The 21855-nt window shown below is 41.8% G+C and overlaps 1 protein-coding gene across 4 annotated transcripts in view; it reads right to left on the bottom strand.

Moving 5' to 3' along the window:
* The window catches only part of PDE1B (phosphodiesterase 1B), a 167281-nt gene that overhangs the window by 20593 nt on the left and 124833 nt on the right, over window positions 1-21855 (bottom strand). For all 4 annotated transcript variants that reach the window (XM_042452565.1, XM_042452567.1, XM_042452568.1 and 1 more), the window contains 3 exons: window positions 4272-4385; window positions 1732-1914; window positions 600-666 (listed from right to left, as the gene is read on the bottom strand). In XM_042452565.1, coding sequence (XP_042308499.1) covers window positions 600-666; window positions 1732-1914; window positions 4272-4385 — 364 coding nt within the window. The remainder of the gene's footprint in view (window positions 1-599; window positions 667-1731; window positions 1915-4271; window positions 4386-21855) is intronic.

The raw sequence follows: 21855 nt of genomic DNA, 5'->3' as shown, positions 1-21855 counted from the left end.
AGATCCATTACTCAACCCTTGACCAGGTGAAGTGAAAGTAAAAGCAAAGATCACAGAAATCTTGTGACACCTTGAAGACCAAGAAGTTTTCTTTTTCTGAAGTTTCTGAGGACTCCAGTCCACTTCATTAGGTGCATGATGTGGGCATCTCTCCACAAATATTTATACTAAATAATACTACTAGTCTTTAATGTGCCTCTTGTTGCCTTTGCTGCAGCTAATATGGCTGCTGCCCTCTTGAAATAACAACTAAGAGAGTTTGTCTAGGCATGAGCACAACAACATTTCCTTCAACAAATATTAAGTGCAACTGGGCTTTAAATACCATGGGTCACTGATTTCTGGATCTGTTGCAAAGTTATAGTGCTATGTATGATTCCACCTAAACTGCCATATATGCCTCCCATGGAATCCTTGGACTGGTAGTTTAGAGCCTTTACAATCCTCAATCAGGGATTTCATCTGGTGCTTCTGACCAGTATAGACAATGGTGAAGAATGCTGGTGGCTGCAATTCAACAACTTCTAGAAGGAACTTCCCAACATGCTGTAAGTCAAGAACCTGCTCCACTTCTCCCGCCATCCCAGCAATATTGTTACCTTCAGGCAGTTGATGACCGACTGCGAATAATTGGGTCCCACAGCTGTGTACGTCCGACGGAACATCCTGCAGTGCAGATAACAGTTGGTCAAGTTCTCCCTGGGAGATTTAGATTATCTGCCCATGATGACAGCTCCCTGATCCCATGAGCAGATTGCATTCAACCTTCTTAGAGCTGGACATGAACATTCAGGTGTACTGGATTGTGAAACCTCTTTTACTCCACTAACCAGATCACCAGCCTTCAATCTTTCCAAATTCAAGTTTCAACTCCACAAGCAACATGGGTCTGGCTCCAAACCAGTAACAGGCAAACTAGTAACCTCCAGATATTCAGAACTCCAGCTCCCAGAATTCCTGAGCATTGGTCATGCTGACTGGGACTGATGGGTACTGAAGATCAAAGAATCTGGAGAACACCAGGGTGCCTACCCATGTGCTAAATTTTTGTACATTACATATTATTTTAACTAATGCCATACCTATCTAAATCTAAGTCTCCACCCCTGCTATTATTTTCTCTTCTCTCCCACACTCCATTCAGAATAACAGAATCTTACAATTAAAAAAGACCACAGAGTGCCATCTAGTTCAACCCCTTAGTCATGCAGCAGTACACCATTACAGCACTCTTAAAAGATGTCCATCCTACTTCTTGTATAAAATCTTGCAGAGGAAAAGAGTGCACTGTCCTCCAAGATACTGTCACACAGTTCTGACAGTAGATCATTTCTTCCTAATGTTTAGATAGAATCTCTTTTCTTGTTCAGCTGTGGTGAGACATATCAGCAAATAAATTTTAGCAGTTTACCATTACCACTAGAATAGATCTTGTGTAAATCTAATGGGCTTTAATTATCCATTCTGAGTCCAAGCCAGGCTGATATAATTTACTTTATAACTGAGAGATCTCCCCAAAATATATTATTTTCTCTTGTCTCCCAAGAGCTAATGTGAAGATTGCAGCTGAGATCAGCAGGGATAGGGAAATCCGAAGAGAGCTGCACATGACACCTTCATGCTTGGCGATCAAACAGTCTTGGTGCTGTGACTCTGTGACCACTGATTCTATCACACCTTTGCCTCATACCCAATCCTTAGCCATCTCTAGAAAAGGAATAGGATTCAGACCTCTCCACAAAGATGCCAGCTTGAACAGCATGGACGATGCTGCGGAACTTGGGCTTTTCCTCAGAACGACGTCCCTTAGCACGGGTCTGCTGAGTGAATGTAGACGCCAGCCAGTCTCGTACTTCTGAGGGGACTGCATCAGATTTGATCTCCTGGAGTTCATCTTCTGTGTCCAGAATCTGCCTGGAACAGGAATAGGGCCAGTGGAGAGAGGAAAGATAAGCAAGAAACATCTCAGTGGCAAAGGTATGGTAAAGGAAAATATAGCCCTTGGTGAAAGCACAGCTTTAAAAAATACCTTTTGAATTACAATTCCCAACATGCCACAGCTGACTAACCACTGGATGGGGGATTAGGAGACCTATCATACAAAAATATCTTTCAGATTTTGAATGCAGGATCATAGGATTTGCTGCTCACCATTTGGAGGTTCACATGTTCCACAGCTTTGCAATATACAAAAATAAATGGGAAAGAGGGAGGGAAAGTAGGTGGATGGGGAGACACTGTTCTTTTAAGTCTGTGTAGCATGTCACAAAAAAATACTTATACACATCTCCACCAGAGTGTACTCATAGTTCATTTGCATAGCACTTGCTTTACATCAGCCTCCCCCAATTTGCCAGCTACAAACATCCAACATAAGACTGTGGAATCTTGGGAATTATGGTACCAAACAGCTGGCAGGCTTCAAGTTGGGGAAGGCTGCTTTATATATGGGGAAATTCCCTGATCCTGCCAGCCAGTGTAGAAAGTTCAAGGTTGGAGAGTTCCACTTAATACAAGACACCTTCCTTGTTCTAGTTCACATTATTCTTTAGAAGAGAAATAAAATGAACCATGATTCTTCCTGGTAGCCCCTCCTGGGGAAATTTACAGTGATCTGGGCTGTGGGAGCTGCTAAGACCCTGCTCTGGCAAACTGTTTCTATCAGCATCTGAGGCCCAAAGACTTCTAACATCTTCTAAATCAGGACCAGGAGATGCTGATAAATCTCTGGGTGATCTGCACATCTCCAAGGGTTTCTGTCTCCCAATAGTTCAATAATGACAAAGTTTAAACACTCTCTGCCCATGGATGACCTTTTGCTAACTTCCAACTTTCAGTCTGAGTTGTCCTAACCTGTAAAATGGGAGGATTGATTGCCTGCCTCTGACCAGCTCTTTGTGCAAAGACGCTGCCATGTTCCCAGTCATTTTGTATTAGACCCCTCAGTGAACAGCAGAGTTGGGAAACTACATGGGGACGAGTGGGCAAATTTCCACCCTAGACCCCCCCGAGACACTCTAAACACATCCTTTTCTTCTGCAGTCTCTTTCAAAATGGTGACAAGAAGAGATGCTGCATCATTACCTGACATCACTTTGAGATGGTCTGTAAAGAGAAATGAATGTATTTCAAAGTAGTAGAGGTTTCTGGGATGTGAGCAGTGCAGGTGTTTTCTTGTATTTGGGGAGCTTTTCGAATGGTTTGGGAGTAAAACTGCTTCCAAAAAAAAATCACACAATTTTTTATATTAAACCCCCCCAGGAATTTGAGAGCTTTGTGGGACTGGTGGAGGTCTCCAGTGGTCACAATTTGTCCCAGAGGTAGTGATAATATATACAGTGGGCCCTTGGTATCAGCTAGGATTGGTTCCAGGACCCCACATGAATATCAAAATTTGTGCATGCTCAAGGCCCATTACAGTATATACAATGGGGTAATAAAATGGTGTCCTCATATAACATTGCAAAATCAAGATTCACTTTTTGGATTTTATAAAACAATATTTTCAATGAATGTTTGAATCCATGGATAAAGAATCTGTTGGGGGGGGGGGTTGTATATTATTTGAAGACCAGTCCTCCAAAGTCAGTATATATCATATACATATTATACTACTACTACTACTACTACTACTACCACAGCTGTACTAGCTAAGAATCCCTTATCCAAAATGCTTGGGACCAGAAATATTTTGGATTTTTTTTTCATGTTTTGAAGATTTGCAAAACCATAATGGGCTGTCTTGGAGATGGGACTAACTCTAAACATGAAATTCATTTATGTTTCATATACCTTATCACACATTGCCTGAAGGGTAATTTTACACACAATATTTTAAATAATTTTGTGCATGAAACAAAATTTGTATATATTGAACCATTATGAAGCAAAAATATCACTTTTCCAGCCACCTGTGTGAATTTTTTGGCTTTTGGAGTATTCTGGATTTTGGATTTCTGGATAAGTGACACTCAATCTCTACTATACTATGCTATAGATGTTGGTTTCTATTTGTATGTGGCAGGGGGACTGGGGAGTTGGGAATTGACTTGATAACTCCTGCAGCACTTGGATCTGGTTGGCAGACCTTGAAAGTTCCAGTAAATAAAACTTTCCAAATAGCTTATCTTTTTAACAGTCTTCCTGAACCTTCAGTCTACTCATGGCCCAGTGTAACCCACGGCCAATCACAACAGTATTTCTTTATAGGATGCTTCCTTAAATGTATCTGCAGAATATTCATATGATGCCATCCAAACCCCCAGCCTCACCTGGTCTCATCAATATAGACAGCTTCCAGCAATGAAGCAGTATATTCCAAGTTCTTCTTTAACTCTTCAATATTCACTTCTCCCGTCTCCAGCTGTTTCACCATGTACCGCAACCTGCCAAAAATAAAAGAAAAAGCAGAGGGCAAGAATGAGTGGAGAGTTGGCGGTAGTAACTTGATGGCAAAGGCTCAACCACATCAGAGCTTAGAAAGGTTGCTTTCTCAGACTGCACCTCCCAAAATAAGTTCTGGGAACTGTAGTCCAACCCCCCCCCCCCAAAAAAAAACTTTCCCCTGCTCAGTTTTCTCTACAAGGGACCCAACATAAAAAGAATGAAGCCAAGGCCACAGTATTTACAATTGTATGACAGTACAAACCAAAAGCCGCAAAGAGACAGTCCAAGCTGGGGAAAAATCTAACAAAATCAGCCACTGAAAATGTTGTAAGTTTAAAGCAGGGATGGAAAGAACATTTGAAAATATTTGTAAAATGGTTCAAGAGCAAGATTCTCAGGAAACATTGGTCCAAAACACACTGCAGAAAGAATCCAGTTTGAGACCACTTTAACTGCTCTGGCTCAGTGCTAGAGAACCCTGGGAATTGTAGGATTGTGGCACCAGCTCTCTGACAGTTCCCGGAATACCTTAGCATTGAGCAGGGCAGTTAAAGCAGTCTCAAACTGGATTACTTCTGCAGTGTGTCACTGATGAGCAGTATCTTGAACTGAAGAGAAGCTTCAGTTAGTCTACTGCAAATTCACATATTGTTTTTAGCACAAAACAGCATTTTCTGTCTTCAAATATTATGTTTTCTGTAGAAATATCATTTTCTGCCTAGAAATGCTGTTTTCCTGTGCAAAATAAAAATACTGTACTTGGGCACACTATTCTGCACAAAATTTGTATGTGATTGCTTTGCACAGAAACCAGAATCTTCTATGCAGGAAAGATCAGGAAAATACTGTTTTCTGCACAGAAAATGTTGTGGAGGATTTGGGGGGGGGGGATACAAATTTTGTGCCAAATCCAAAGCTGTTAATGATCTTCAAAAACTGTGCACCCTTCAAAGAATTTTTTGCAAAAGGAAGAAAAATGTCTAAAGTTACTTTTTGCTATTTAATCCCCTAGTTTCAACACTTAAATCCACACCTGGGAACCTTGTCCTCTGAATTACTGGTTATCATCAGGGGCTCTGTTATACAGCCCACCACCTAGAAAGGTGAAATTGGTGTAGTACTTGACAGGGCCTTTTCTGCAGCAACAGCTCAGTTCTGGAATTCCACACCAAAGGTGTGAGATTGTCTCTTTCCTTATTGTGTGCAGCAGCAAAGGCTGTTCTGTTCTACCTGGCTTTTTATGTTGTCTTCTAGCACATTCATTTTGATGCCATTCCTAAGTTTTAATGTTGTGAAGAGGAGCTGTCATTGTGTTTCTCAGTTTTACATTAAATTCTTTTATTCAATAAATTTTAACATTAAATTTTATTTTACATGACCTCAGGGAGTAGGTAGGTGGAAAATGCCATTTATAAATGTATCAAATAAATGCATACATAAGCAAACTACATTATACATGCTGGCAGGTGTAATTGATAAAATGTGATGGCCACCTTTTCTGGGGGGGAAGCAATTTTAGGGGGAAGAATTCCACTTAGGTGGAAAGAGGTTTGCAGCAGAAATGCAGTGGGGGTAGATGAAACTAAATGCATATACACCACACTGCTGTACACTCACCCTCCCTAAACAACTCTACCTGAAGAAATAGCCATTTGTTAAACAAATCACCCTGCAATGTCTTGTTCCTCCCCTAAACTGCCTCAGTCAGCCCCAGACTATGCAGGTACTGGAACTGAAAAGTACTGGAAAAACCTGTGTCATCCCAAAGAGTTATGCCAAGGAAGAGAAAAGAGTCATGCAACCCTCCAGACTGCAACTCCCAGCAGATTGGGACAGCATAGCAAATGGTGGAAAATACTGGGAGACTCGGTCCCAAAACATCTGGAAGTATAATTTCCACCACACCCTAGAGCTAAGAATTTATGCCTTTTCTTCAGAAAAAAACAGGTTAGTTTAGCTGGAAGATAGAGAAATTATTAGCACTGGAAGGATGTCTTCAAGAGGAATCTTACAGTCACTTAAAGGAACAATGGCAAAAGGCCAGTGTGACATTTGAGCACCGGACTATGGATTAAACTAGATGACACCACAATACATAGGTAGCAAACAGAGGGGAGGTCCTTTTTCTTATTCCCAAGCAATCAAGCCCGTTATGGCAGGTAAGATAGCATTTAGCATTTACGTTTTTATACTGCTTCATAGTGAACTAAGCACTCTCTAAGCAGTTAGCAATGTGTTAGCCAATTGTCCCCAACAAAATGGGTACTCCTTTTACCAACCTACAAAAGGATGGAAGGCTGAGTCAACCTGGAGCCTGCTGGAAAAGTCTAATGGCATTAAAGAATAGTCTAGTGGTATTATGGAGCATGTATTTTTTGCTGTGATAATTTTAATGGTTTGTGGGGAAGGCTTAAGGCTTAACTATTAGGCCTACCATACCTGCACTCACTAGAGAAAAATAAAAAGGGCAATATGCCCTGAACACTGTATATTCCATATCACTCAGTTATAAAATTCACAGATTGATCATGGACCAGTCACTCTTTCATTCAGTATGACACATCACATAAACTTGTAAAAATAAAATTTATGGGCTCTGAATGCCACCCTAAGCTCCTTGTAAAAAAGAGAGGGGGAAAGTTGTAATAAAATGAATATATAAATGCATCAGTCAATTACTTCCCTCCTGATTCCCAACAGCACCTTCCTCGAATAGTAGCCCTAATTTTTATTTATTTATTGGCCCTGGTGAAATCTTTTTGGTCAGCTTGGTTTGTTGACCTGACCAACTTTTGCACTGCCCCACAGTCTACTGACCAGATGCCTGGTCTAACAAGAAGTTGTGCAGGCTTTCAGACTGGTATAATATACTGTACATAATTGCCTCTGTTTGACTGGAATAACCCAAATCATATTTGGCTCACATTCATCCAACCTTGTTGTTGATGTTTAGAATTGTCATTCAAACAGATCTGAGAACTAGTTGCCTAAGCTTCTCTCCAGAGCCTAAAGCACCAGATCCCATCAGATCTTGGGAGATAAGCAGGGTCAGTCTTGGTAAGTATTTGGATAGAAAACTGCCAACAAATACCAACTGCTGTAAGCTATATTTCAGAGGAAGGAATTGACAAAACCACCTCTGAGGATTTATTGCCTAAGAAATCCCCATGTAATTCAACAGGTAACATGAATGTGCACGTGTGCATGTGCACACATGCACACGCAAGCGTTTATCCACTTGATAGGTAAGCTTTAGTCCTGATGCAATGTGCTACCTGTCCTGCAGGGGGCTCTGTTATACTAAGAGTCTGGCAAGAGCAAAGGACAAGTTAAACGCAATGCTTCTCTGGCCAGCTGCAAGCACATTGAGTTAATAACAGGCCATCAAGTTCAGCTGGACATTTGGTCATTAAAGTTTCATTTCCGATTAATCAGCCTTATTGTGATGCAGGGAAGCCACAATGGAACAATGCCAGCACCTCTTAAACCTGAAGAACTGAATAGACATGATCAACAAATAGACAAATCATCAAAGCTCGATTACCCTTTCAATGACCACACTCAGAATTGCATGCTAATAACAAACATGAGAAAACTGAGCCCTCCAGATGGTGTTGGAAGCTGATGATATCCAAAGGGCTCCAGAGTCTCCCAGCCTGTCTTAAGGGAACCATGGGAGATTTTATGCTGAGTTTTCCATCTTACTATATTGCATAGTTCAACTTTTCTGACATCATCATGCTACATTTCCCAAAGCCATGGAAGCCAGTGATGTTCAGGAGACAGTGGTGAAACAGATGTACCTAATAAGAGAACACTGCACCAAGTAGTGTTACACAAATGTTACAAAACAAGAGGAGGATCTGGACACAGGGCAGACTTTTTAAGCAGCAGCCCTGTGTTTTTCCTAAGATGTTCTTCAGCCAGAAAAAGAAAACCTCTTTGTTGAATGAGGATTTATTAAGCTACACACACTCTTGTTTTTCCTTTCTTGCTGTGACTTCAGATTGTTCTGGCTAGCGGTTTAACCTTTGCTTTGTTAAAGTAAATTTCTGGGTGATTGCTGATATTTCGACAATAGGAGCAAATGACTAGAAATAGTCATAAATAGTTGAGAATCTCACTTGAATATTTCTCAGAGCTACCTGTAAGAGACAGGAGAAAGAGGGAGCAGATAAAGCCAAGAAAAAGAAGACAGAGACACAGAGGAAATGAACATTACAGAGAAATTTTGTTTTGTGTTTTCTTTTTAAAAGACCACCAAGCAAGCACTGAGGGCTCCTAGCTGGTGAAGCTGAGGAAGGCTAAGGGCCCAAATGCACACAAATTGTTCTCACAGGTACACAGAGAACTGAGTTGGGCTATCTAATTCGTCACTGTCAGCTGTGATCAGCTCTCCAAAGGTTCAGGAAGGATTCTTTCCTAGCCTTGACAAGATCCTTGGAATTATTCTCTGGTGGTTTCCCATTCAAGTATTAGGAGGCCCAAGCTGCTTTAGCTTCCATAAGCAAGCAAAATCAGTTCAGGATAGTATGGGATTTGCAACCTGGTGTAGGAACCAAGCCAGGAAAAGTTACTTCTAGGACTCCAACCCAGCATGCATGAAGTCCTAATAACTGTTGTTTTTTCTCAAACTGTGTGGAGACTGTCAGACTCCACTGACATGCTACAATTACACTTTTTCAAACAAATCCAATATTACCAAGACATCTTAAGTCTCTAAATCTCTCTGATTCAAAGGATATCAACCCCAGTGGCTCTGCCCTTAGAACTCCTCATTGTTGCAGGAACTGGAGAACGTTACTGATAGATCACTTTCTCACCAAGCAATAAATCTGCCCTTAAACTTGATCCTAAAAGCTCAAGGTAGACCTACTGTCCCACAGCAACCCAAGATCAATGAACACAAACAAACATACAAGGAATTGGAGGTATGCCCTTGTAGTTCCAACTCATCGGGAGATCAAATTCTACCCTCAAATAAGAGAAAAATTGATTCCTTCTTCTTATCCTTATAATTCTTGCATCTCCCAGTTGCCAGAAATGAATTTTCAGACAGTAGTACTGTTTCCTCAAACTGGAACTTGCAATATTAAGTCACACAAAATGTCATCCACAGGCATGGTTAAACTTAAGGTCCCTACTTGTTTATGAAGGTAAATATGAAGAGAAATTGTCACAGGGAAGAATTAAATTGCCTAAAAAGAGACTTCACTACAAGGACATATATTTGATAATGCAATGTTTATGTGGAAGTTCAATTAACTTTTATTAACAAAGCAAAAGCACTTATTTAGCCTAGATTATTCCAAGTCTCCTGAGCTTCAAATGCCAGAGGAATAAAGTAATTAGCTGCTAGCAGTAGTGAGTACTATACACATGAGAAAATGAGAAAAGACACCTTCATTTAAAGAATTAGTAAAAAAAAAAAAAAACAATAAAGACGACAGCAGGACACTTTTATTTCAAAACCAGCAATGTTGTATTGTTATTGTAAAAGGAAGTAGGGTGGCAATTAGTTTAATAACAATGTTTTGTTGAACATTAGAACATTAGAAATGTTGTAAACATACTAACCAATCTTAATAATGGTGTAAACATGAGCTCACATGCACACACAGGTGCAGCTCACAGTCCTGAAACTGTTCTTAACATTTTCTCATCTCAGTAAGCACTGGTAAGCATCATATTTTTCTTCTCTCTTTGAATGACAACCAAAAAATGTTAGTAAGTAATCTGATAGGACAGTGATTTTCTTTAAAATTCATAGGGATCCTTTTAAAATGTTTTTCTGTTAATATTCAGATAAACCAATATTTAGAAAATTGGGTAGGCATTATGTGGCCCTCCATATGCTGTTACACTGCAACTCCTAGCATTTCTGACCTGTGCTATGCTAGATATGGTTAATGGGAGTTGCAGTCAAACAAATCTTGAGGGCTACATGATTCTCAACTCTGGGATGAGGTGGGGGGCCCTCTGGTACTCGAGATGTTTTGGACTTAAACACCCAGATGCTCACTCCTCGAGCATGGGAGTTGCATTTCTGGTTGAAAATTATCCAACACTAGGGCAAGCAAGAACTGGTAATATTAGATCAACTCTATTGAGTGAAGGCCTAATTCAGGGGAGGGAATCAGCCCTTTAGCTGTTAAGATTTCAGCTCCCAGTAGCCATGGCCAACATAGCCAGTGATGATGAAGGCAGGGAGTTGCAGTCCAGCAACATGTGGAGCTTTGTATGTTTATTTTCTGCTGCATTAGGCCTAAACCCAACTGTTCCTCTCTAATAGACATGGTGAATCCGTTGCTGAGTAATCCCAGTTAGGTCTGCTCTAGATAGTGCTAGCAACTGGGACAGATCATTAACAGGAAAAGAATGTGCAGTAACTCAGTAGGAGTGCCATTCTATATAAGTGTATTGTGCATTCTGTTGAATCCTGGTATTCAAAGTACATTCCTTGATCGAAAAACCTTGACTGTACATCCTTATGTATGTAGGAAAAATTATTTGTATTGGCCAATATTTTCTGAAATGAGAAAATATAAATAGGTTGAAGAACCAGTGTGGTGTAGAGGATTGAGCACTGGACTATGATTCTGGAGAACAGGGTTTGAATGTCCACTCAGCCATGAAATCCCACTGATTGACCTTGAGCAAGTCACACACTCTCAAAGGAAGGCAAAGGGAAACATCCTCTGAATAAATCTTGCCAAGAAAACTGTGCCTCTTCAATGAAGAACTGATAAACTGCTTTCATCTTCATTAAGTCAAAGTCTTCTTTTCCTTCTTCAGTGTGTCTGAAAGTGGGCATGTCTTAAACACTGACCCCCCCCCCCCCCCCCCAAGATCAGGTTTATATTTCACAAGCAAGGATCAGCCAGGCTTTGATTTCATCTTGAAAGGACCAGTCCATGCCCTGTCTGGCCACAGGAAGAGCAAACTGTACACAAATAGCCACTTAGTAAATTCCCAGCTTGGCACTCCAAAGGCAAGAGATCTGTGCTACAGGCAAGGCTGGGACTAGGAAGAGGGATTTTAAAAGAAAGGAGAAGAGGAAGCTGGCTGTTTATCTGCTTCCACCTCACTGTTTCTTTCCAAAGCTGTGAAGGAGTTGACACTCTCCACCTTTTTCTAAATGAAAAAAAGAAGACAACATCCCAGAGGGGCGTTCTTTCCTTTCAACAGACCATTCATAACATTTTTGTGTCACTTAATTTCAAACGAAGAGTTCTGGAGAATGTAAATGCTGGCACATTTTAATGACATTTTGGCTAGTTCAATTAAAGGTGGTGCCCAAATGTTGATGAGAAGGATCTTTTCATGGACCAAATAGCTCATTTTTTTTCTTTCTTTCTCCCTCTCTTTCGTTTTGTATAGTGAGGGCAAGGTAACACACATGGTTCTTCTCCCCCTCTTATCGTTTCCTCACAATAAACCTTTGAGGTAGTACAGGCCAGGAGATTGTGGCTGGCCCAAGGTGAGACTCATGGATCAGTGGGGATTTCAACCTTCAACAATCAAGTCCCAGTGCAGAGCTCTGATCACTATGCCACAATGGCTCTTCTTACTAATGTCCCCAGGGTTTTTCACTACAGGATGGCATTAAGCAGCCAGGTTGGTACCATGGGAAAGGCCTTTAAATGGCAAACGTGCACAAAACCAGAATGACAATCCAGCCGACGAAAGGGAAGTGTGTGGGAGAGAGAGGGAAGTTGGACCAGCCTTTGGAGCAGCTTCTTTCCATCTCCTTTTTCTGCTCACAGCTTAGCCTCTACACATGGTACAAGGGGGATGGGCTTCAATGGAATTTCATCCAGACCTGCCAAGGGATCTTTCCATGAGCTCTTTTAGGTGCTGATACCATGTTCTATCACCATGGAAACTGCCCTAGAGACTCAAGGTACTGAACAGAGACGGACAGATAAAGGGAGAGACACATGATGCTGACTGTAAAGAATGCTTAAGACTCTTAAAAGTCAAACTGACTGAGGCTGGGAGAGGACCGCACTGTTCAAAAGTGCTTCTTTCCATGAAGGAAGAGGGAGTCCATTTGATACACTGAGTCTCTAAAAAAAAACCCACCACCTTCCCTCAGATGCTGCAACTCAGAAGGAAGTGAAGCACAGTGGTTACAGTGCTCGACTGGCTCAGAGGATACTCTGACACACTGAAGATTATCACACTGGGGTTAAAACGTTCCCCAGTGCGTTCTCATGGGGGCAAGCATGGAGCGTGATGGGAACCCGATGGGGCCCAGAATGCTAATTTACTGTACGGTGGAACGCCGAGCGTTCCCATCGGGTCCCATCGAGTTCCAGGAGACGCGATTTCTGGGGATGGTTTCAAGACATTCCCAGAAATGGCGTCCCCTGGAACCTGATGGGAACCCGATGGGAATGCGCGGCGGCGTTCCACCGTGCAGTAAACTAGCGTTCTGGGCCCCATTGGGTTCCCATCATGTTCCATGCTCACACCTGTGAGAACGCACTGGGGAATGTTTTAACCCCAGTGCGATAATCTTCACTATCTTGAATGCACCTGATCTCATTTGGTTTCAGAAGATAAGAATTTATCTTTGGATCTAGTTATGGCACTGTAAACCAGAATTTGATTCCCCACTTGGCTATGAAACCCACTGGGTCACCTTGGGCAAGTTGCATGTTCTCAGTCGCAGGTGAAAGCAATGGCAAACCTCCTCTGAACAAATCTTGCCAAGAAAACACCAAGATGGGGTCAGATGTTGGAAACGACTTGAAGGCACACAACAACAAAAAGTACTTGAATGGAAGACCACGAAAGAATTTTTGTTTGGGGATAGGCTTCAGCACCTTGGATAGGTCTGGCTTAGGAGCCACCAGCCACCTCTATACCTATGTCTCTAACCCATTCAGGCATGATGGTCACGAAGTTACTGTAAGTCTGCCATTATCTGTTAGCCAGCCCTATCTCAGGGGTTGTTGTAAATACAAAAAAAGTGAGCATGGACAATGTGAGCAACTTAGAAGAAAGGCTGGTAAATAAAAACAATTAGCGGAAAGAAAGGAAGTCACCTTCTCCAGAATGCCAACATTTCAAGTTTGTGAAGTCCACTTCTGGCTGCATCCCTAGGGCCCAAGGCCTTGTGGTTTAGGAATTAGAGTTTGACTTCTGCCATTCTCAGGAGTTAATCTGGGATTTCAAGGGACTGGCTTGTTGCTCTTGTTGTGGGCCTAGTCAGTACTTTCTGCATGTTGCTGGCTCCACCCACCACAAACTACATCACTAGCTGTTATCTGCTATCTATCTCTCCTCCAAAGGCAAGAGGGTCATGAAATAACCTTCAAGAGTCTAGTAGGAAATTTCCATGAATGTGGACTATACATTACATCTCTGCTTTAAACTAACAGGACTTCTGTCTTAATCATCCCAGAGGCACACAAGCAGAAGTGCCACACACTGCAGCATTTTAAAGACTTCCTTTCCTCCCCCACCCGCAGCCCTCCCCTTGCAAAGCCAGCTGGCTCTGAGTCACTTTCCTGGGCCAGGGAGCCAGTACTGAGAGAAGGAAAAAATGAGGTGCATACCTCTGATCAGCTCCATGGGTGAGATATGACAGTGGAGGAGGCCCTAATGCCATTGCAAGGCCTGGGGCAGTGTTAACTAGCACCTGACAATTGGATTAGGGACCATAAATTCAATTGCAGAGCCCAAGCTCATGCATTTGAGCAATTACAGCTGCCTCCAGTCACGTCACATGAATCCAACTCAAAACAGGTCATGCGAAAGAACGTAGAGGGGTGGGGGGATGGCATTGACATCACTGCGCATGAAGCCTCTTCTGCCGAAAGCAAAGTGGCGCAAGAATGAGAATGCCAAGCAGCTAGACAAAGCATCTCTCTTCCCAACCTTTTATAATGACTTTTATAAAGATATACTCTCCTTATGCCTTATGTGTTCAAGCTGAATAAGTATCTCAAATCAGAGGAGACCTTTATAGGTTAGTCAGAGCATAGCTTGTTTCAGTTCCCAAAATTTGCCCAGACAGCATTTCTGGGATTTGGAGTGTTGCAACCCCCCGCTCCAACCCCCCCCCCCCCACTCCTTTTCCAAGCTCTGGCAAAGAAGCCAAAAAAGATGGGGGATAGTGGAAGGGAAGAACAGATTCTTATCAGAGTTTTAATACCACCACCACTCATTACCACCAAGAAATTCAGAATTAAAGAGTAAGAAAGCTTGCAACTTTTTTTGACAAAATAGATGGTCCCAATAAAGTTATTTACCAACTGTGGATGTTGTCTTTATTTCCTTTTACAGCTACTTTGTTTTCACAACTGAATTTTGAAAGTATTTACTGTGGGTACTTTTTAATATCCTGTAAAAGCTACAGCAACGTTAATGATGCATGCAAAATAACTGCCTGTATCTTTTTCCTCTTCCTTTTTCTTCAAAAGACTGTCACTGGAGCAGTTGGTAATGACACCTATTACTGCATAGACCCATTTCATTGCTTATCAACATTTTTCTCTCAAAATAAAGAACCACCCAGTTGGCCAGAAACAAAGGAAATTTCTATGGGAAAGTACTGCATGAAGACTGAAACCACTCAGACAGGGAGAGAGAGAGAGATTCTGGTTTTTCCAAGTCTTTTATAAAGTGTAGCCATACTAGCAGGGACAGCCCTGCTGTTGGGCAATGAGAGATTATGGCAACTCACCTAAAAGAAAGCAACAACAAACAAAAATTGACCACACAATGGACACTCAAAATCTAAATTTGCTGCATATATGCAGTCAAAACAATTTGCCAATGGTTAGAGTGTTTGGGGTTTACATGCTCCAAGTTCAAATCTCCACTATGCCATGAAATTCACTGAGAGATCATGGGCTAGTCACCCTCTCTCTCTCTGACTGATCTCAAGATGTTGTCATGAAGCATTAACTCAGGCAGGAGAAGAAAATCATGTACCATGAGCTCCCTAAAGAGGTAAGATATAAATATAACAATAACAAAATAACAATACCAGCATACACAAATACACACAGTGCTTCTTCCCCATGCATCATCCTTTCCTCCCAGCCCATGCGTCCAGGTTTGAATGCTGTTGTGTCAGCCAAAGTCTATTCCCCGTCCCCCAAGTTAGATCTTTAGGTAACTGAACACAGAAATGTAAGAATGAAAGAATCTTCTTGGATCAGACCACAAGACTCTCTAGTCAAGCCTTCTGTCTTTCACAGTGGCCAGACAGACGGACCAACAAGAACAACACAAGCAATATGTAAGGGCAAAATAATTCTCCTGTTCCCCAATATACAAAGACATGCTCTGGATCCTTCCTTCAGTCCCCTTTCCTAGGACCTCCCTGTCCCTCAAATTTCCAGAACTCATGGACCTCCTTCCATCCTGTTTATCCCATCCCATCTGAATTGGACCATAAACTGTGTGGTTACCACATTGCTTTACCACTTTGGAGAAGTAAGCCCAAGCAAACTATGGAAGCACACTATGCAAAACTGGCTTTTGAAAGCCCATGCTACCATACTACTTTAGCTAACCTATCTATTATCACAAAAACAACAGGTGTGTTATCAAGAGCTTTATTTAGTCCTTATTGGGAGAATTCTGTGAGGAGGAAATAGGGTAGCAATAGAGTACCATTCTGAGCCCTTCAGAAGGAGGACAGGATAAAAAATGAAACAAAGGGGCTATACAGACCGGCACTTTGTGCTGGCCTGTGGGTGGAGTTAGGGTGCAGCATCCGCATGCTGGATGCCCTAATGCCACCCTTAGTGCGCCATTTTGGCACATGCTGGTCTACATGGCGTGCACCATCATGATGTGACTGCAGTGCTGCATCTACATGATGCAGTACCGAAGGGGCATCATAAAGCAACACCACCGCGGTTATGGCACCCCTTGGAGAGAACAAAAAGGAGCTGCTTTTTGCAGCTCCTTTTTGTGCTCTCCAGAGGCCGAATCAGGATCATGGTGTGAGGTTGCCTTGGCTCTGATCCAGACAGTAAAGGGACAGACCCAAAATTAAAAACAAATACCAGTGTTTCCATCCAGTAGTCATCCTAAAATAGCCAGGCAGTATGGCCCTGTCTTCACCTCCCCAGTGCATGCATTAAAGCTGACCACCCGATTAGAGCTAATATATCCAACAAGACAGAAAAAGATGTGTGTCAAATCACAATGACAATTTTTATTCATTACTGGATTTGAAATGCTACAAATTAAGCATGAGTTCAGACACTGCACTGACGTCATTTGATGACCTGGTGTTACTGAAAATAGCTTCACAACACATCTGTTGACCAATTGTAATTTCTAAGGCTAGCTGTATATCTGGCCTCCTCCCATAACGGTTACCTCAAACATTGCAGGCCTTAATTCTGGTATGTAAGGTATGTCCTTAGCCTTATTTGTACCAAGTCTTCACTCACATTATGTTTCTGGGGTTCACTGGTATAAATGTTGTCTTCCAAAATGGCTAAATGCCCACAGCATCAGGGCGTGTACAGCACAGGGATTTCCAGATGGTGACCTCCTCACCATTAGCTATGCTCTCTAGGACTGTTAGAAGTTGTGTTCCAATAACATAGGGGTGGGGGAGGGAGACATCCTTTAACACATTGTTCCGGACTATTGTATCAATACCATGGTGGACCAGGGTGAAATTATGCTTAGCCACAAGACTGATCTCAAGCCACATTCAACTCAAACTACATTGTGAAGATAAAGAATTCTGATCCAAGGGAGGTTAGTCTGATCTCCATCTCTATTGTCCTTCCAATGGCAAACAAAGGCCTTTTCATTCAACTTTTGGCAAGTGACCAGCCACTGAGGAAGAGACTCCCAATAAGCAAAGATTGTACTTCCTTCATCTATCCAGTTGATTTTTAAATTATGAGTTTTAAAGTATAACTGATTATTTTATTTTTTTAAAAAATATGTATCGGTTTTATACGCTCTTTTAACTGATGTTATGAGTTTTTAAATGGCTTTATGTTTCAGATCTGTTTTATTTTAATCTGTTGCTGTTCTCCATCTTGATCCATAAGAACAGGTGGGCAGGAAACCATCATCATCATCAACAACAACAACAATCAATCAATGTGGTGTAAAATTGCGTTTAACTCATTTTTGTTTGAAGGTTATTATTTATTTACATGTGTATTAACTATACCTCTTTATTCCTATGTTGTTGTTGTCTCTTCAAGTCATTTCTGATTTATGGTGACCCTAAGACAAACTTATCATGGGGTTTTCTGGGGCTGAGAGTGGATGACTCAACAAAGGTCACCCAGGCCATCCATAGCTTAGTGGGGAATCTAGGCCTGGTCTCCAGAGACACAGCCCAATAGTCAAACTACTACACCATGCTGGTTGCCCTCACCATACCTATTTTTATTCCTGCTGTGAGCCATTTTAAGGCCCACAATGGTGGGATACCAATCAAATCATGGGGGAGGGCAATGAACGGACTATGTTATCCTCAACTCTTGAGTCAGGTCAGAACAGGAGATTTTAAAAGAAATCAAATTAAAATCAAACAAATACATGCATTTCTATCCAAAAAGCATCCTGAAATACTCTCAGTATGAGATCTCAAAGAGAGATGCTCTGACAAGACCCCAACTGTGTGAGGAACACAGAAGCAAATGTTTGCTCTGTGATAACAAAAGAAAGCACTGAGTTCTGTTGAATGAGCAGGGATTTTAATTAAGCAGGCAGATAAAGCATCAGAAAATTAAGACAGCTTGGTGGGGAGGATCAGGAATGTGGCTTGTGAGTGTTCTGAAAGATCTTACTCAAACCTTAAAGGCACCCATGGATAGCAAGCCTGCTTCATAAAGCTGGTAGGAACCCTCCAACCACATTTCTATAACCATGTTCTGTAATAAATGGGCAGAGCTTGGGAAAGTTATGTATATTTTAGCATAGTTCCCACAAATTCCCCAGTCAGCATGGATATTATGGGAACTATGGTCAAAAAGTAACATTCCCAAGCTTTGTGAATGGAGTGATGGGAATGTAAACCATTGATACAGTGCTATGTCTTGAAGTGTAGGCCTTCAGTATGTATTCGCTGTAGCAGAGGAGGGAACAGAAGATGGAACAGAGGCCATTCCACCCTATCCTGCCTCCCCCCAGCATACCACACAAGTACTCCTGCAGTGATCAGAAGGGATGACACATCACTTCCTGTTTTGTCTCCGGCCAATTCTGGAGAGATCAGGTGTGTGGAGTAGTGGTTTGAGCATTGGACTATGACTGGAGACCAGAGTTTGAATCCCCATTTGGCCAAGGAAATCCACTGGATGACTTTGGGTAAGTCATGCTCTGTCTCAGAAAACCCCACCTTAGGGTCACCATAAGTTGGAAACAACTTGAATGTGCACAGCAACAAGAACAGGGGTGTGTGTACAAGACTGATACATGTTGCAGGGTTTTATCAGTTGTAAAATAGTCTACAACTGGGATTGGGAGGTGTCTAGGGGTTTATGGGGTCTTCTGAAGGTTCTGAGCCACAAAACAGAATCCCAAGGGCCACATACAGCCCATGCATGCCGTTCTATAACCTCTGTCTTGTAGCACAACTCTGTATAAAGCCCACATTTCAGATGGCTGCATCAATCTAAAATAAAACTTCTAGCATTTTTCATCTGTACCAGGAATAGGTCTTCTGTAAACCCAACCATAAATACTTTTGATTATACAAGGAATAGCTTATAATAATACATTACTGCTGGAAAAATCCATTTCCTCTCCAGTTACTATGGGGACTGTAAGTAAACTCAAAGGGAACTGTGGACTCCAGAACTAGTGATGGCATGATGTCGTAGCACCTGCTAATCAAGATGTCCCTGGGTTTCAACCCTAAATGCTCCAGCTCCATTACACTACTAGGGGGAAAGAAGCCAAATTGGGTAAGCATTAGGTAAAGCTCCTCAATTTGACTTCTGTTTACTGTTATCACCTAGTCCAGAATTATTCTCAGTCTTCTTCCTATAAAAGCTAATTTATTTCCTCTCTTTTTTTTCCTCACTAGAGACAAAGGATGTTGTGATTCACCCATGATGATGTCAGTTCAAAGCTTACAGCTTCATTGGAGGGGATGCTGTTTAGAAGATAGATAAAAATGTCTGCTATTCTTACCCCCAAAATTCCTAAGGGTTATTCAAGGTGAAACCTAAAACATCACCTGCTAGACTAGAGACTCTCACCAAATGCTTGCAGGCAAATCTCCTCTCCCTCATTTCACTTCAGGCTATAGCTCCTTGCAATATGATTTTGTCTGAGAAAGAGACGTAGAGATTTCAGAAGCTTGCACACAAAAATGTGTGCCCTTCTGGTTGGCCTGATAACTATCTAATTTAAATGACATTATACTTGCTATAGATTCACCATTTCCTCACAGACACAAATACACACACATACTTGACTGTAATCCTCCAAACTAGGCTCTGCACATGTCTTTGTTTCAGCTTGATAGATAATTTAGCAAAGAGGTGGGTTAGGGTCCATGAAAGATAATGCCATAAGAAGTTGTTTAATGCAAGAGTGGGGACTGTGCAGCCCTCCAGATGTTGTTGGTCTGTGGCTGTCATCAATCCTAGCTATTATAGCCAATAGTGAGAGAAGATGATGGTCATGGCAGTCCTAAAATATCTGGAGGGCAACAAGCTGCCCACCCCTGGCATAGCACAGCAGTAAATATTTCATACATCATAGTGCTTATACCCTATTCAGTACAGTCCCAGTTCTGCATTCATAGCACATCAGTGCTCATGACAACTTCGATTACAGCATCAGTGTGCATTCGTCCATCTGTCTTTCATGTGAATAATCATCACCTTGGGCAGGCCCACTGAGGTGGACTGGACAACGTTGCCCAGAGCCAGCACCTTCTAGTTTCATGCCCTCATGATTGATTCATTGGCTGGAGCATCTCCTTTGCTGACTGTCAAGTCAGGCTCCCATCATGAGCAATTTACACAGCAAAGCTGTAATCTGGGCCCGCTATCTTTTCAATTAGCCCCAAAAGGTGGAAGGCAAGCAGCGATGCTGGCTGAGGGGGAATGAAAAAAAGGAAAGGGGAAAAAATGAAATGAGCATTTAAAGTGCTTCAGAGCCGACAGCAAGGGCAAAGCAAGGAGACGCTTGTCTGAGACGTGCTCCACTCGGGCAGAAGGCATGCTGTCAAAGCACAGCCCACCCAGTTCCTTTGTCTTTCATCCCCTAAAAAAACTACTCAGTAGAAAAATCAGCCTTCTTCAGGCTAGTTCTCCAAGATGAGTTAGACTACAAGTCCCATCATGCCCATACAAGATGTCTATACTGCTTGGGGAACTGACTGGTACTATAGTGTAACACATGAGGAGGAAGCAACTGGGTATGACAAGAGTAGATTTTCTCTGTCTTAGAGTGGTAGTCCTTAAAATCCAACCCCTGATTGGGACCAGTGGTGGCTGGGGTCTTCCATGTCAGTGGGAAGATGAATCTGCTATAGGTTCAACTTACTATATGGGCCAAACTCTGTATAAAGCAGCTTTCTGTGTTCCTATACACTGGTGACTGGTGGTTTCCAGAGGAACATTGGTTGAAATTTGAAGGCAAGTATCCAAAGTGCTGAACCTATTAGGGGGATAGATTTCAGTATCTTGGATAGCACCTTTAAACTTAATTTTACAGCCCAGAATGGATTCATTGCTCTACGTACATAGAAACCATCAGTTCCTAGGACCATATCCAGCCACCATCAGCCACACTGATTCAACTGGTCAGTCATTTCTCTGGAGTGCCAGAAGCTACAGAGTGAACTCTTTCAAACCTGCATTTCTTCCTATATCGAACATTTCCTTTTGATACCAGTGAAACAACATTGGTTGCATTTACACTCCAGAATTAAGGTACTTTGACACTGCTTTAACAGACATGGCTCAATGCAATGGAATTCTGGGATTTGCAATTTTATGCGTTATTTAGCTTTCTCTGTCAGAGAGTTCTAATGCCACAACAAACTACAGGTCCCAGAGTTCGATAGGATGCAGACATGGCAGTTAAAGTGGTATCAAACTGCATTAATTCTGCAGTGTGGCAGCAGCCTCCGTCTCTGTCTGGGGGACTCATAATCGTGCTCATTCCATGCAAGTGTGCAATAAGGTATGTAGCACAGAATGAAGTTTTCCAAGCAAGTTTGATATCCATTAAAAAAAAAAGAGGAGCAGCAAAAACAACATTGTTCTAATCCATAGAATCTGAAAGATATACACAAAAGCAAATCAAATTGCTTGGAACATGTATAATTTATAACTGCATAACTGTTTTGAACCTACAATACTTTGAAGACAGTCATTTCAGGAAAGTAGTCATAAAAAAACCCGACTTGACTTGGGCTGCAATCTCAAACCTGGGAGTTAGTTCCACTAAACTCAATAGAATCTGTTTCAAAGTAGACATACATAGGGTTGCTATAGTGTTGAA

Source organism: Sceloporus undulatus, chromosome 2, assembly GCF_019175285.1.
Source record: "Sceloporus undulatus isolate JIND9_A2432 ecotype Alabama chromosome 2, SceUnd_v1.1, whole genome shotgun sequence".
Lineage (NCBI taxonomy): Eukaryota > Metazoa > Chordata > Lepidosauria > Squamata > Phrynosomatidae > Sceloporus > Sceloporus undulatus.
Note: the sequence above shows the minus strand (reverse complement) of the source record. Positions and strands in the feature narration are given on the sequence as shown.